The 15,179-nt window shown below is 68.4% G+C and overlaps 1 protein-coding gene across 1 annotated transcript; it reads right to left on the minus strand.

Moving 5' to 3' along the window:
* Positions 1–939: 939 nt before the first annotated feature.
* On the minus strand, positions 940–14,062 carry FCHO1 (FCH and mu domain containing endocytic adaptor 1). Its single transcript, XM_054181753.1, is given in 31 exon segments — positions 940–1,093; positions 1,716–1,880; positions 1,986–2,050; positions 2,933–3,132; positions 3,246–3,378; positions 4,462–4,617; positions 4,709–4,820; positions 4,893–4,998; positions 5,115–5,180; positions 5,182–5,234; positions 5,490–5,892; positions 5,894–6,117; positions 6,263–6,354; positions 6,477–6,519; positions 6,628–6,690; positions 6,778–6,802; positions 6,905–7,083; positions 7,197–7,251; positions 7,344–7,365; positions 8,864–8,936; positions 9,064–9,108; positions 9,291–9,387; positions 9,524–9,622; positions 10,339–10,443; positions 10,565–10,717; positions 10,799–10,940; positions 11,062–11,136; positions 11,240–11,331; positions 12,102–12,187; positions 12,799–12,855; positions 14,005–14,062. Coding segments are annotated over 29 exon segments (3,093 nt in total). The 5' UTR covers positions 12,129–12,187; positions 12,799–12,855; positions 14,005–14,062; the 3' UTR covers positions 940–1,070.
* Between the last annotated feature and the right edge of the window lie 1,117 nt (positions 14,063–15,179).

Below are 15,179 nucleotides of genomic sequence, written 5' to 3' on the forward strand. Positions count from 1 at the left end.
GTACTCGGCACTGGGGAGGCCCCACCTCGAGTACCGCGTTCAGTTTTGGGCCCCTCGCTACAAGAGGGACATTGAGGTGTTGGAGCGTGTCCAGAGAAGGGCTACAAAGCTGGTGAGGGGTCTGGAGGACAAACCTTATGAAGAACGACTGAGGGAGCTGGGGTTGTTTAGCCTGGAGAAGAGGAGGCTGAGGGGAGACCTCATCACCCTCTACAACTACCTGAAAGGAGGTTGTAGAGAGATGGGGGCTGACCTCTTCTCCCTGGTGACAAGTGATAGGACGAGAGGAAACGGGTTCAAGTTATGTCAGGGGAGGTTTAGATTGGATATTAGGAAACACTTTTTCACTGAAAGGGTTATTAAACATTGGACCAGGCTGCCCAGGGAGGTGGTGGATTCACCATCCCTGGAGGTGTTTAAAAAAAGGGTAGATGGGGCACTTAGGGACATGGTTTAGAAGTGGCTCTTGTCAGGGTAGGTTAAAGGTTGGACTCGATGATCTTAAAGGTCCCTTCCAACCTCAACAATTCTATGATTCTATGATTCTCCTCCGGGAGGGGTCCTCCCTCGGCCCGGCGTCCCCACGCCACCCTCTGCCTGCCCACCCGCCCCCACGGCCGCAGGGAAAGGGCTCAGCCAAGCGCTGCCGCCTCCCTGCCTCAGTTTCCCCCCAGCCTCGCAACGCCGGAGCCCCCCGGGAGCCACGGCACAGCAGCCGAGCCCCGTTTCCAAGGAGCAGCCCGGAGGCCCCGGGGATGGGCATCACAGAAGCAAGCAGGCGGGAGCCGGCGGGGGGGTTATTAGAAAATAAAGTGTTTAATAAAAGAGCAGCTCCTGCTCCCTTCACAGAACAGGGGAGGGCGGAGGGGACCGATCGCCGGGCAGCAGGAGACGACACAGTGACAACCACGGAGCAGGGGGACCAGAGGGAGAGGAGGAGGAGGAGGAGGAGGAAGAGGGGGTCCCCACCCTGCAGCACCCCCTCCCCGGCCAGCCTCCGGCCAGTGTTTCAAGTTCACACAACCAAGGGGGAAGCCCAGCGGGGCTCGGAGGGTCCGGCGGGAGGTGGCTCAGGACCCCGCCAGGTAGATCCCTGCGGAGGAAAAGCGGTGAGGAAGGGCTGCGAGGACGGGGGGCACATGCCCGCTGCGAGGACAGTCGCTGTCGAGGGGCCAGGGCTCGATGCTGGCCCCGAACTGGGCTACCCACACCCTCCCCGGGCCGGGCATCGCCTGGTGAGGGGGGAATGGAGCTTGGGGTGGTAGGGAGGGGACCCCCTGCACCCCAGGGCCATGGGGAGCAGGGAAGAGACCCTGTGCACTGCAAGGAGAGGAGAAAGGACCCCATGTACCCTGGGGAAGGGTCTCCTTGCACCCCAGGGCCATGGGGAGCAGGGAGGGGACCCCATGTACCCTGGGGAAGGGACCCCGTGCACCCCGGGACAGGGACCTCATGCACCCCATGGCCATGGGGAGCGGGGAGGGGACCCCGTGCACCCCAAGGAGCGGGGAAGGGACCCTGTCCACCTTGGGAACAACACCTCCTGCATGCAGGGAAGGGAACCCATGCCCCCTGGAGAGCAGGGAAGGGACCCCAGGCACCCCAAATAAGGGACGTCATGCACCTCATGGCCACAGGGGATGGGGAGAGGACCCCGCACCCCCCAGGGCAGTGGGGAAGGGACCCCTCACGCCCCAGGGCCCCACCAGCCCTACCTGTAGCAAACCTCTTCTTGACCAGCGACATGCGGTACCCGGCGCTCGCCAGCTCCACGTCGACGCCCGACAGCGTGCTGCCCTCGCTGCTGAACTGGGCTGCCACGGGGCTGGGCTTGCTGGGACCGCAGAGGGGCTCCCAGCTGGCCGAGAGCCGGCCACAGCCTGGAGATGGAGTGGGGGGGAGACGGCAGAGAGGGTGGGGGGTGTGCAGGGGCCAGGGCCAGCCCCTGCTCCCCTGCCCTGCCAGCGGGGCGGGCACAGCCTCACCTCCCTGCCCCGGGGCACCGGGGACGTCCAGCAGCCTCCAGAGCAGCCTCTTCTCCTCCAGGTTCCTGCGGGGACGCGGGTACATCTCCAAGCCCCCAGAGCCCTAAAACTCCCCCCCGCTACACCTTGCTCCACTCCATCCCCCCCTTGCTCCTACCTCCCTTCCCTGCCTTCCTCACCCCATCACCACCCCCATTTCCCAGTCCAGGCTCCCCATTTCCCAGCCCAGAATCCCTGTTTCCCAGCCCAGGATACCCATTTCCCAGTCCAGGGTCCCCATTTCCCAGCCCACCGTCCCTGTTTCCCAGTCCAGGGACCCCATTTCCCAGACCAGGATGCCTGTTTCCCATCCCACAGTCCCCAGTTCCCAGCCCAGGATGCCAATTCCCCAGCCCACGGTCCCCTTTTCCCAGCCCAGGATGCCCGTTTCCCAGACCAGGGCCCCCGTTTCCCAGCCCAGGATGCCCATTTCCCAGTCCAGGATGCCCATTTCCCAGCCCACGGTCCCTGTTTCCCAGACCAGGGACCCCATTTCCCAGACCAGGATGCCTGTTTCCCATCCCACAGTCCCCAATTCCCAGCCCAGGATGCCCATTTCCCAGCCCAGGATGCCCATTTCCCAGCCCACGGTCCCCGTTTCCCAGACCAGGATGCGTGTTTCCCATCCCACAGTCCCCAATTCCCAGCCCAGGATGCCAATTCCCCAACCCAGGGTCCCCCTTTCCCAGCCCACCGTCCCCGTTTCCCAGACCAGGATGCCTGTTTCCCATCCCACAGTCCCAACTTCCCAACGCACAGTCCCCGTTTCCCAGCCCAGGATGCCCGTTTCCCAGACCAGGGCCCCCGTTTCCCAGCCCAGGATGCCCATCTCCCACCCTGAGGTGGGGGAATTTGGGACCCCCTGGTCCTCTGCGTGTGTCGTCCCCCCCCCCGGCCTCAACCCTTACCAGCTGGCCGCGGGCTGCAGGCGCAGGTTGGCCACGGGCTCGTCGACGGGCAGCAGGACGTGGACGTTGGCGAGGGGCACGGGCAGGGCCAGGGCGCCAGCGTTGTAGCCGTACTCCACGCTGACCCGCGTGGCACCCGGCGAGCAGTCCCAGCGCACGCAGAGCCGCAGCGGCGCCGAGCCGGGGCCCAGCCGCGAGAACTTTGGGGGTCAGGGAGGTTTTGGGGCGGGGGGAGGCACCGACACCCTCCCGCCCCCAGGAGCTGGGTTGGGGACCTGGGGGGTCGCAGGTGTCCCCCCCGTCCCGCGCTCACCTGGTACTTGAGCAGCGCCACGTTGTAGTAGGAGGCGGCCGGGCTCTGCTCCGCTTGTTTCTGCAGGTGCCCGGTCAGCGCTGCCATGTTCAGCCAGAAGTCCTTGGTGCTGGGGTCGCTCTGGGACGGGTCGCTGCGAGGACGGGGTCAGAGCGGCGAAAGTGCCAGGGTACCCCGGGAAAGCCGGCACCCCAATACCCAGCTCCCCGTCGCTGCACCCACCGGCTCCCGAGGATGCCCAGGCTTCCCGGGAACCCCAGGAACCCCGAGTACGCCAATACTCAGCTCCCTGTTGCTGCACTCACCAGCTCCCAGGGTGCTCAGGCCCCCTTAGAACCCCCTGTACCCCAATACCAGCTCCCCAGCACTGCACCCACCACCTCCCAGGGTGCCTGTGCCCCCCCAGCACCCCCTATACCCCAACACCAGCTCCCCATCACCACATCCACCACTTCCCAGGCGGCCTGTGGCCCCCCCAGCACCCCCTATACCCCAATACCAGCTCCCCAGCACTGCATCCATCACCTCCCAAAGTCTCTGCATCCCCCCTGGCACCCCCTGTACCCCAATACCAGCTCCCCAGCACTGCACCCACCACCTCCCAGGATGCCTGTGCCCCCCCAGCACCCCGACACCAGCTCCCCATCACCATATCTACCACCGCCCAGGGTACCCCTGCCCTGCTGGCACCCCCTGTACCCCAATACCAGCTCCCCATCACTGCACCCACCACCTCCCAGGATGCCTGTGACCCCAGACACCCCCTGTACCCCAATACCAGCTCCCCACCATCGCATCCACCACCTCCCAGGGTGCCTGTGCCCCCCCAGCACCCCCTATACCCCAATACCAGCTCCCCAGCACTGCATCCATCACCTCCCAAAGTCTCTGCATCCCCCCTGGCACCCCCTGTACCCCAATACCAGCTCCCCAGCACTGCACCCACCACCTCCCAGGGTGCCTGTGCCCCCCCAGCACCCCCTATACCCCAATACCAGCTCCCCATCACTGCACCCACCATCTCCCAGGGTGCCTGTGCCCCCCCGGCACCCCCTGTACCCCAATACCAGCTCCTCATCGTTGCATCTTCCACTTCCAAAGGTCTCTGCACCCCCCCGGCACCCCCTGTACCCCAATACCAGCTCCTCATCACCGCATCCCCCCCGCCCAGGTGTCCCTACGCAGCCGGTGCCACGGAGCCACCGCGTCCCCGCACCTGTAGAGCAGCTCGGCGTTGGGCAGGAACTGCTCGATGGCTGCGGCGTTGAGCAGGCGGAAGCTGAGCACGGGGGGGGCCATGCTGCCGCTGAAGACGCGGACGATGCCAGCGGGGAAGGACATGGTGAGCTCCCCCGTCACCTTCACCAGGCAGCTGCCGGGGACAGGCCGGGGGTCAGCGGATGCCCCAGGCAGGACACGGCAGCTGGGGAGGGGGACACTGACCCCCCGGGGGACCCCCATACCTGTCGGCATCGTGCCCCTTGAAGTACGCGTGGACGTACTCGGTGAAGGCGGTGGCCACGGGGAGCGCGTCCTGTGAGCCCAGCACCACGGGGCTGGGACCCCGCGACAGCCCTGGGGGGGGCAGACGGCGTCAGAGCCTGGATGGGACCCCCCCCCACCCCACGAATCACCCCAGGGACCCACCAAGTGCTGGCTGGGAGACGGCGAAGAAGCCCCGCTCGCCCAGGCTGGCGGGCGCCGAGTGCGAGGGGCCGCAGCTCCAGGAGGGCGAGGGGCTCAGCGAGCGCGACTGCAAGGCAAGACGGCGTCGGGAAAGGTGCGGGGGGGTGGGGGGGGGGGGCTGTCCGGGTCTGGCCCCCATCATGGGGGTCCCGCAGCCCGGCCCCATTCCCCCCGGCCACGCACCAGGTCGGTGTTGCTGCCCGCAGCCAAGCTGGCCACCAGCCTCTTCGTGCGGGAGCGGCGAGGGGGGGGCCACCAGCGGGACCTCCCGGGGGGCCGCACTGGGCCGGGCAGGGAGAGCATCTAGGGGAGGAGACACAAGTGGGGGGTGAGGAAAGATCTGCCATGGCAGGACCCCCCACCCCCCCCAAAAAGGGGCTCCAGCAGGGTCTCATCAGTGCCACGAGCTTGGCAGGTCTCAGCCCCGTTCTCAGCTGAGCCGGGGGTGGGTGAGATCCTGCGCCCAGCTGGGGGAGGGGGGGGGGTAGGACAGAGTTAAGGGTAAGGGGGGGCAGAGTTAAGGGTAAGGGGGGCAATTCCTGCACCCCTGCCACTCACCCGGCTCTGGCTGCGGCAGGGGAGCCGCCGTCGTGCCGCCCTCGGTCAGCCTCATCCCCGACCCTTGGCAGGTCCACGGAGAGGGGCTGGAGGACTCCCCCCCGCTTTGGGGGGCCGGGGAGGAGGAGGAGGAGGAGGCCGAGTTGGAGGAAGGACGGGGCAGCGGGGGCTGGTCCCCACTGGGGCTGCGGGGTCTGACCCATGGCAGGGGCTCCCCGAAAGGGTCGGGCGAGGGGGCTTCGCGGGGCGCGGGGCCGCTGGGACAGTGGCTGCGTCCCCGGGGCACCGTCCCCACGTCCTCCCACAGCCCCTCGGCCCCGGGGCCGCTGAAGACGGCGAAGCCGGGGGGCTCGGGGAGGCGGCCGGCGGGGCTGCGGGGCCGCGGCACCCAGGCACCGGGGTCCCGGGTAGCAGGCGGCGGCGGTGGCGGTGGGGGGGGGGTCCGGCAGGCCACCCCGCTTGGGGAGGGGGCTCTGCGGCGTCCCCGGCTGCGGGGTCCAGGGTCTGGAGTCTGGGGAGGGTCCGGGCGCGGGGTGCGAGGGCGAGTCCAATCCCGAATCCTCCACGTTCTCCGGGGAGGAAGAGGAGAAGGGGGAGGAGGAGGAGGTGAGGACGTAGGCGCGGGGGGCTGCGGGGAGACCCCCGTGTCAGAGCAGTGCGGTGTGGGGGAGAGGGGAGGAGGGGGCCGTGGCGCACCAAACGCCGGGGTCCCCCATCCCTCACCCCCCTCCCTGACACACACCCCCCCCCCCCCCCCGCCCCAAAATCCTCACCCGGGAAATCCTCTGCTTCGAAAGCCGATTCCAGCGGGGGCCCGAAGAGAGCGGCGGGGGGCACCGCGTCCGGAGGGGCTTTGCCGGGGCCACTGCAGCGGGGACAGAGAGGGCTGCTCAGTGTCCCCCGGGACCCCACCGTGGAGGGGGGCTGGGGGGCGGCAGCGCGGGGTGCACCGCCCCACGGCGCCCCGCTTCCCTCCCTGCCCCGTACCTGTTCACCTGCGCCGCCGGGCACCCCCTCCCTGCACCGTCACCTGCGGGGAGAGGGGACACGCGGGGGGTTGCGGAGCCACCGCACCGCAGGACAACCCCCCCCCCTCCCCGCCCCCGGCATCCCCGCGACCCCCCCTGCACGCTCTCACCTGCTGCCAGCGTCCCCTCGGGGTCCGCGTCGCTTGAGGCTGGGGTCAGAGACGCCACGTGCCCTGCGGAGGGACAGGGACAGGCAGCGTTAGGGGACACGGAGCCCGGGGGACCCTCGAGTCACGCCGAGCCCCCGCGGTGGCACTTACGGGACGACTGGCGCTTGACGGTGCCCTGCAAGAGAAGGGGGACAGGGGGTCAAGTTGGCCCTGGCACAGTCCCTGGGCACCCCGTGGCCCCCCCCCTCTCCCCCCCCCCCCCTGCCGTGAGGCTCACCCCGAAGCTGGGGGGCAGGATGAGGTTCCCCACGGTGGCCTTGAGCTGCTCCATGGTGGCCTCGGCGCTGCCGGCCGCCTCCCGGGGCTGCACCGGCTTGATGTGGACGTAAAACTTGCGGGGTTCGTCCTCGTCGTAGTCGGAGTCGCTGGAGGGGCAGACGTGGTTCTCCGCCTCGGCTGAGCCCCCGTCAAGGCAACACCCAATGCTCGGACACCCCCCCCCCTCCCCGCCCCGGACACCCCAAAAATCACATACACACACACCCCCCCACCCCCCAGCACAAGGATACTGTGGGCGACGTCGGGGCGCACGGTGAAGCCGTCCTCATCCACCTCCGGGCAGCCCTGCGGGGAGACACGCTCGGAGAGGCGCTCGCTCCCCAGTCCTCCCGGTACGGAAAAAAACCCGACCCCGGGGCTGGCAGTGGGATACTCACCACCTCGGCATCCGGGGATTCCCTGGGGAACGACAGGGGCAGCGTTAGATCCCGAAGCAGGGAAGGGATGCAGGACATGGGGATGCAGGGGTACGGGACACGGGCATGCAGGGATACGGGGACATGGAACACAGGGATACAGGGATGCAGAACATGAGGATGCAGGGATAAAGGGATGCGGGACACAGGGATGCAGGAACACAGACGTGGGCATAACGGGATACAGGGACATGGAACATGGGGATACAGGGATGCAGGGTCGCAGAACATGAGGATGCAGGGATAAAGGGATGCAGGACACAGGGATGCAGGGATACAGGGACATGGAACATGGGGATACAGGGACACAGGAAATGGGGATGCAGGGACGCAGAACATGGGAATGCAGGGATAAAGGGATGCAGGACACAGGGATGCAGGGATACAGGGACATGGAACATGGGGATACAGGGATGCAGGGACACAGGAAATGGGGATGCAGGGGTACGGAACACAAGGATGCAGGGATACAGGGATGCAGAACACGGCGATGCAAGGATACAGGGATGCAGACACGGGACATGGGGATGCAGGGGTGCAGGGATACAGGACACAGGGATGCATGGATACAGGGGTGCGGAACATGGGGATACAGGAATGTGGGGACATGGCGATGCAGGGATACAGGGATGCAGAACATGGCGATACAAGGATACAGGGATGCAGGGACACGGGACATGGGCATGCAGGGATACAGGGACATGGGACATGGGGATACAGGGATGCAGAACATAGGGATGCAGAACACAGGGATACAGGGATGCAGGGACACAGAACACAGGGATACAGGACATGGGTATGCAGGGATAGAGGGACATGGAACACGGGGATATAGGACACAGGGATACAGAGATGCAGGAATGCGGAACATGGGGATACAGGGATGCAGGGATACAGAATACAGGGATGCAGGAATGCGGAACACAGGGATACAGGGATGCGGGGACACAGAACACAGGGATACAGGGATGCGGGATAGAGGGATGCAGGCACACTGAACACAGGGATAGAGGGATGAGGGATACAGGACATGGGCGTGCAGGGATACAGGGACGTGGAACACAGGGATACAGGGATACAGGATACAGGGATGCAGGAATGCGGAACACGGGGATACAGGGATGCAGGGACACAGAACACAGGGATACGGGACAGGGGCACGCAGGGATACAGGGACGTGGAACACGGGGATACAGGGATGCAGGATAGAGGGATGCAGGCACACTGATGCAGGGATAGAGGGATGAGGGATACAGGACATGGGCATGCAGGGATACAGGGACGCACAACATGGGGATACAGGGATGCAATAATGCGGAACACAGGGAGACGGGGATGCGGGGACACAGAACACAGGGATACGGGACAGGGGCATGCAAGGATACAGGGACGTGGAACACGGGGATACAGGGATGCAGGGATGCACAACATGGGGATACAGGGATGCAATAATGCGGAACATAGGGATGCGGGGACCTTACACAGCATCACGATCCCTCTCCTTACGGCTCAACCCAGGGATACGGAAAGCTTTACTCCGGCTCCTCTTGGGTCCTGGGGAAATGGGGCAGAGAGCGGTGAGCAGCCCCCTCCAACGCACACCCCCACCCCCTGCTCACCCCCCCAAAAAAAAAAAAAAAAAAATCCCCGGCGTGGGGCTGCTGGCTGCAGACGTACTTGCCTTCCAGCGTTGGGGCCAGCCGGTACTCGTCGAAATCCAACACTCCTGCCACCGAGAGCGGGATCAGCCCGGCACCGCGGCTCCGTCCTCGCGCGAGGACGACGCTCCCCCTCCTCGCACGAGGGCTCAGCCCTCGTGTGAGGAGGGGGAGCGTCGTCCTCACGCGAATGGCGGTGGTGGGGGCCGGGGGGGGGGAAGCCCACCGGGACGCTGGCCACAAACCTCACCTGGTCGCTCTCGCCCCGTGCCCTTGCTCTCGGCGAACCTCCGCAGCAGCATCTCGGTGCCGATGTTCTCCACGTTTTGCTTGAATTCCTCGTGCACCTGGGGGATAAAAAATAAATAAATAAATAAATAAAAATATATATATATAAATGGGAAGGGGGGAGCGGGACGGGACGGGGGACACACACATCGTACGGGGTTGTCCCCATCCTGTCACCCTTCCCTGAGCGCTCACCTGCCCGATCTGGACGTGGGTGTCCTCCACGGAGTGGGAGTAGGAGCCGATGAGACCCTTCATGTGGCGTAGATGGGCTTCTTCCACCTCCTGGAAGCGCTGGGTTTGGGGACGGAGACGGGGGGCGGGGAGGGGGCGGTTTTAGCCAGGGTGGCATGTCCCCAGGGAAGGGAGCTCAGACAGGGTGGCATGTCCCCAAGGAGCGGGGCTCAGCCAGGGTGGCGCGTCCCCAGGGCTCAGCATCCCCAGGAAACGGGGCTCATCCAAGCTGCCACATCCACAGGGAATGGGGCTCATCCAGGGTGGCACACCCCCACGGGCTGGCGTCACCATGGAGGGGGTTCTCAGGCTGGCGTGTCCCCAAGGACCAGCATCCCCAGGGAGGGGCATCCCCAGAGTTTGGCATCCTCAAGGAGCCAGGGTGGCACGTCCCCAGGGAGGGGAGCTCAGCCAGGGTGGCACGTCCCCAAGGACCAGCATCCCCAGGGAGGGGTATCCCCAGAATTTGGCATCCCCAAGGAGCGGGGCTCAGCCAGGGTGGCACGTCCCCAAGGACCAGCATCCCCAGGGAGGGGTATCCCCAGAATTTGGCATCCCCAAGGAGCGGGGCTCAGCCAGGGTGGCACGTCCCCAAGGACCAGCATCCCCAGGGAGGGGTGTCCCCACATACCCCAAGGATTTTGGGGTATGGCATCCCCAAGGAGCAGGGCTCAGCCAGGGTGACATGTCCCCAAGGACCAGCCTGGCCTGTGCCACCACAGCCGCGAGCCCCGCTCCTGCCCGTCCCCCCCACCCCTCCCCGGGGGGCTGCCCACCGCGGCCGAATCCAGCATCCTCTGCTCGAAGTCGGCCCGGGCAGCGTTGTACTTCTCCACCGCCCGCCGCAGCGCCTCGCCCGCCTTCTTGGACTTGAGCTCTGCCTGCGGGACCAAGCGGTGGCCATCAGCCGGAGGGGGACAGGGACCACCAGGGTGAGTCAGGGGGAGGAAAGGACCATCATAGGGGACAAGGACCATTACGGGGGGACATATCGGGTCTCACCTTATCGATCTCCTTCTGGCTGGTGCCCTCCTTGCGGAGCCGCTCGTACTCCTGGCACTTGCTGTGGTAGCTCTCCTTGGACTTGGGCAGCAGCTGGGCCACCCCGTGCAGCAGCTGGACGGCCTCCAGCGTCCCCGACACCTCCTCCTTGGACTGGGGGGACGGGACACGACACAGGAGGGGTGGGCAAGGGGGTTTTGGGTGTGTAGGGGGGGTGGGGGGAGGATGGGGTACCTTCTTGTGGACCCGGCCTTGCTCCTCGCCGTAGCGCGAGATCTCCTTGATGAGGTCGTGCAGCTTCTTCATCAGCTCCAGGTGGCACAGGGCCAGCTTGTCCGAAGAGATGCGGAAAACCTCCCAGAGCGGCGCAAAAGTCCTGGGGGGGGGGACGGGACAGGACGGGACGGACAGACAACACACGGGCAAGGATGAGCGGGGTCCCTCTCCCCTCGGGGTGCTCTGGACCCCCCCACCCCCCCCGCCAGAGCCATTCTTACCCCAGTTGCGTCCCGTTGGTGGCCATCTTAGACAGCTTCACCATGGCCTTGGCGTAGTTCTCCTCGATGGCAGCCCTGGGGACGGAGCTCGGTGATGCCATGGACAATCCCCCCGCCCCCCCGGCCATCCCGTGTGTTGTCATCTGTCCCCCGGTTCCCCCCCCCCCGCCCCCGGTACCTCTCACGGACAAAGTCAGCCAGCTCCTTGGTGGAGATCTGCCCATGCTTCATGTTGTGGTAGAGCACATCGAAGCCGTGGTTCTTCTCGCCCTGCCGGGGGACCGCCCTCAGCCCCCCAAAACCCACCCAGCACCCCACGGCGTAGGGCCCCCCCCCCCAGCTCCCCCTCCTCCGGGACAGTGCCACCGCCAGGAGCACCATTTGGGCTGAAAACACCCCAAACAGGGCACGGTAGCCCAGACCCCCCCCCCCCCGCCCTCCCTGGGTGCACAGGGGGGTGCGGAGCCCCCCACCCCTGCCAGAGGCAGTGCCGGCCAGAGCGGGGTGGGGGGGGCCCCCAATGCCTGGCTTCCCCTGGGGTTGCCGGGGCAGGAAGGGGGGGGCTGAGCCCTGATACCGGGTGCTATTTTGGGTGCTGCCTGTTCCCCACCCTCAGCAGACGGGGAGGCGGGGGGGGGGGCTTTCCCCCACCCCCCCTCCCCAGCAGCGTGGCCCCACCTGGGGAAACTGAGGCAGGGGGAAGGGGAAGATGGAGGCAGCTGCCAGACAAACCAGGAAGCACCGGCCGCGCTCCGTGCCCCCGCGGCACGATGAACTTCCCCCCCTGCTGTGGCACCGGGACCGGGGTCCCCGCGGGGCCAATGGGGCCGGGGTCGGCACCGTGGCCGTGGGACCCCCCCGGGGACCCGCACCCATCGCTCCCCCCACCCAGCAGCAATTAATTCGCGCCATTAACGGAAGCATCGGGCCTTGCAAAATTACTGGCGGCAATGAACCCTCCCCCCTCTCAAGGCTGAGGGCCCCCCCTGCAGCAAGCCCCAGAGGGTGGGGGGCACCCATGGGTGGGGGTCCTGGCTTACCCAGAAGTGCTCGGTGAAGTAAGACATCTTGGAGCGGGGGCGGGGGACACAGCGGCGCGGGGACCCACAGCTCAGCTCCCGGTGCCCTGGGGACACACCTGGCCCTTACCGGGGGGGGTGTTCAGCGGGGACCCCCCCACACCACGCCTGCACCCGTCGATATTTATCCTTTTTGCCGGGAAAGCGCAGCTCCGTGGCCATGGAAACCGCAGGTTTTCCCGTGCCCCCCCCCACCCCGCCGCCACCACCACCGCAGCCCTCTCCCCACGGTGTGCGGCACCCCAGGGGGACTGGGGGGGGGAGGGGGGGGAGGCCGGGGGGGGCCACCGGGGCGGCTCTTGGGCCCGACACCAGATACGCAGCTAAATAATGAATGAGCGGTTGCTGCGCAGCGGCTGCTCCCGTGGCCCCCCCCCCCCCCCAGCCCCCCCAAAATCACCCCCCCCACACACCCCCGGCACCCTCCCTGCTCAGGGGAGCCCCTTCCCCCCAAAAAATGGGGACCCAGGTATCTGGGACCCCCCCCCCCCAACCCCTGCCCAAATGCACCCAGCCGTGCTAGGGGTCATCCACCGGAGCAGCCCCCCCCCCCCAGCCCTCGGCAGGGGGGACCCCGGGGCTGTGCACACACACCCCCCCGCCCCGGAGAAAAACAGGAAACCAAAATATCGTGCATGGCGCGGGGGGGGGCACTCACCCTGGGCTGCTGTGGGGCTCGCAGGGCCCCCCCGATCATCCTCGGCGCACCGGGGGTCTGGGGGGGGGGGGAAGAGAGAGGGGTTAGTGCACGCCGCAGCCCCCCCGAAACCCGCTCCCTGTTTCCCCCCACCCCGGCTCCAGCCGTCCCTCCGCACAGGCTCAGCCACCTGTGTCATGAGCGGGGCGGGCTCAGCGCGGCCTCCCCAGCTTCCCCCTGGGGGGCTGGAGGGGAAGCGGAGCTGGGGAGAGGGGGGGGGGCACCGGGGGAGGGGGGGGTGTCAGGGCCCCGCCGGACCCCGACCCGCCGCCGGTCACAAGCGCCGCGAATCCGCCACCGGCCAAAGTCCCCGGAGGTGGCAGCGGCCACCGAGTCCCCGAGCGGGACGGGGAGGGGGGGGAAACGGGCGGGGGTGGGGATGGGGGGGCGCAGCAATCCCGCCGGGCTGCGGTAAGGACCCCCCTGCCCCCCCCATCGCATCGGCACCGGCCACCCGCAGCGGTCACCTTCACCGGCGGGGGGTGCGGGGGACGCGGGCGGCCCCCCGAGGGGTGCGGGGCGGGGACAACAGGGGACCGGGGGGGGGAGCGGTTGGGGTGTCCGGATCCCGCCCGGCTCCGGGAAGGGCTGCACCTGCCCGGGGGATGCTCAGTGAGGGTGGGGGGCGCGGGGTGGGGGGGGGGGGGGGGTGTGCGCCCCTACACCCCCCCCGCGCAGTGGGGCCGGTGCAGGGAGAAGGGGGGTCAGGGCGTGCACGGGGGTGCAGATGTGTGTCGTGTTGTGTGTCCCCCCCCCAAAAAAAAAGGAGGGAAAATGCCGAGGACCTGCAGCGGAGCTGGGGGGGTCGCGGCGGAGGGGGTGGGGGGGCGCTGCCCGCAGCACCGGGAGCGGCGCTTTGGGGAGGGGGGCGGCTGCAACGTACACGGAGGGCGTTTATTGAGGGGGGGCACCGAGGAGCCATGCACGGGGTGGAGGGGCTGCACCCCAGTCCCGGCGAGGGGGACGCGGGAGCGGGGGGGGCTGCACCCACGCACGGGGCGGGGGGCTGCATGGAGGGCGGGGGGGGGGGGGGGGGGGCAGCACCCTGCTCCCGGTAGGTGGGGGCTGGGGGTCGCTCCCTGCTGTGTGTCGTGTGTCCCCCCCCCACTCCCCCCCGGGAGGAGGGACCCGATCCCCGGTTCCCGGTCCCGGCGGGGCCGCACTCACCTGCGGGACCGCCCCCCGCCCCGCTCGGCTCGGCTCCGCCGCCGCCCCGGGCCGCGCGCTCCGCGCCGGGACCGCGCCGGGGGCGGGGGGGGAGGACGCTCAGGCCACGCCCCCCTCCCCGCCGCGCCGCCTCGCTATTGGCCGCCGCGCCCGGCAGCGGTTACCGCAGCCAGCGGCCGCCGCCTCTCATTGGTCAGGAGGCCGCCGCGCCGCGCGCGGGGAGGGGGGTGATTTGCATTTTTAAAGCGGCCGCCGCCCCCCCTCCGTAGAGTGATGCTGGGGCGGGGGGGCGTCCGGAGCCGCCCGCACCGGCACACCGGGGCTGCCACCATCCCCGGGGCTGCCACACCCCTCCCCCGGGGCTGCCACCCCTCGGTGCCGCTAACGGTGCAACCGCGACCCCCCCCCCCCCCCGCCTCGCCGCCTCCCCGCCGCGACCCCCCCCCGCTCCCGACGGCTGCAACGGCACCCCCGGTGCAGCCGGTGCCACCCGGTGCCTCGCACCCCGCTGAGCTCATGCCCCGGCTCCGGCTGACACCGGGGCGGCCGCGGCGCAGCTGCGGGGTGGGGAAGCGGGCACGGAGGATGCCCGGCGGAGGTGGCGGGGGGGGGGTGTCAACCAAAATCATCCCCTCAGATGGGGGGACCCGGGGGTGTCACAGCCAGCGGCGGCGGAGCTGAGACGGCCGGTGGCGGAGCGTCACGCAGCGGCTTCGGTTCGGTCCCGCTCCCTTTTGTCCCCTCGACGCGCCCCCCCCGCGTCGCTGGGACCGTGCGGCTGCGCCAGGCTGAGCCCCCCCCCCGCCACCCTTCGGTGCCACCGCACCGGCCCCGGTGGAGACACGGTGCTAGGGACCGAGGGGGCGGCGGGGCGAGCAGCCCGATCCCGGCCCCACGGTGCCGGCACCGCCGCTCCCCGGCTCCTCCGTGACCCCCGGCGGGGCAGCGATGCCGGAGAAGCCCCCGGTGCCCCCTCCCCACGGCCACGGACCCCCCCCGCCTCGGCTCACACAGCCCAAAGCTCACCGGGGGCCGCTCACCGCGCCCGCAAAACGCCTCGTCCCGCGGTGGGGCCGGTGGGACGGTGACAGCGGCAGCGCCGGGATCACCCCCGGCCCCCCCAGTCTCGGCACTGGGGGTCATAACCGGCCCCCCGGTGAGTGGACCCCCCCCCC

Source organism: Rissa tridactyla, chromosome 22 (assembly GCF_028500815.1).
Source record: "Rissa tridactyla isolate bRisTri1 chromosome 22, bRisTri1.patW.cur.20221130, whole genome shotgun sequence".
Classification (NCBI taxonomy): domain Eukaryota; kingdom Metazoa; phylum Chordata; class Aves; order Charadriiformes; family Laridae; genus Rissa; species Rissa tridactyla.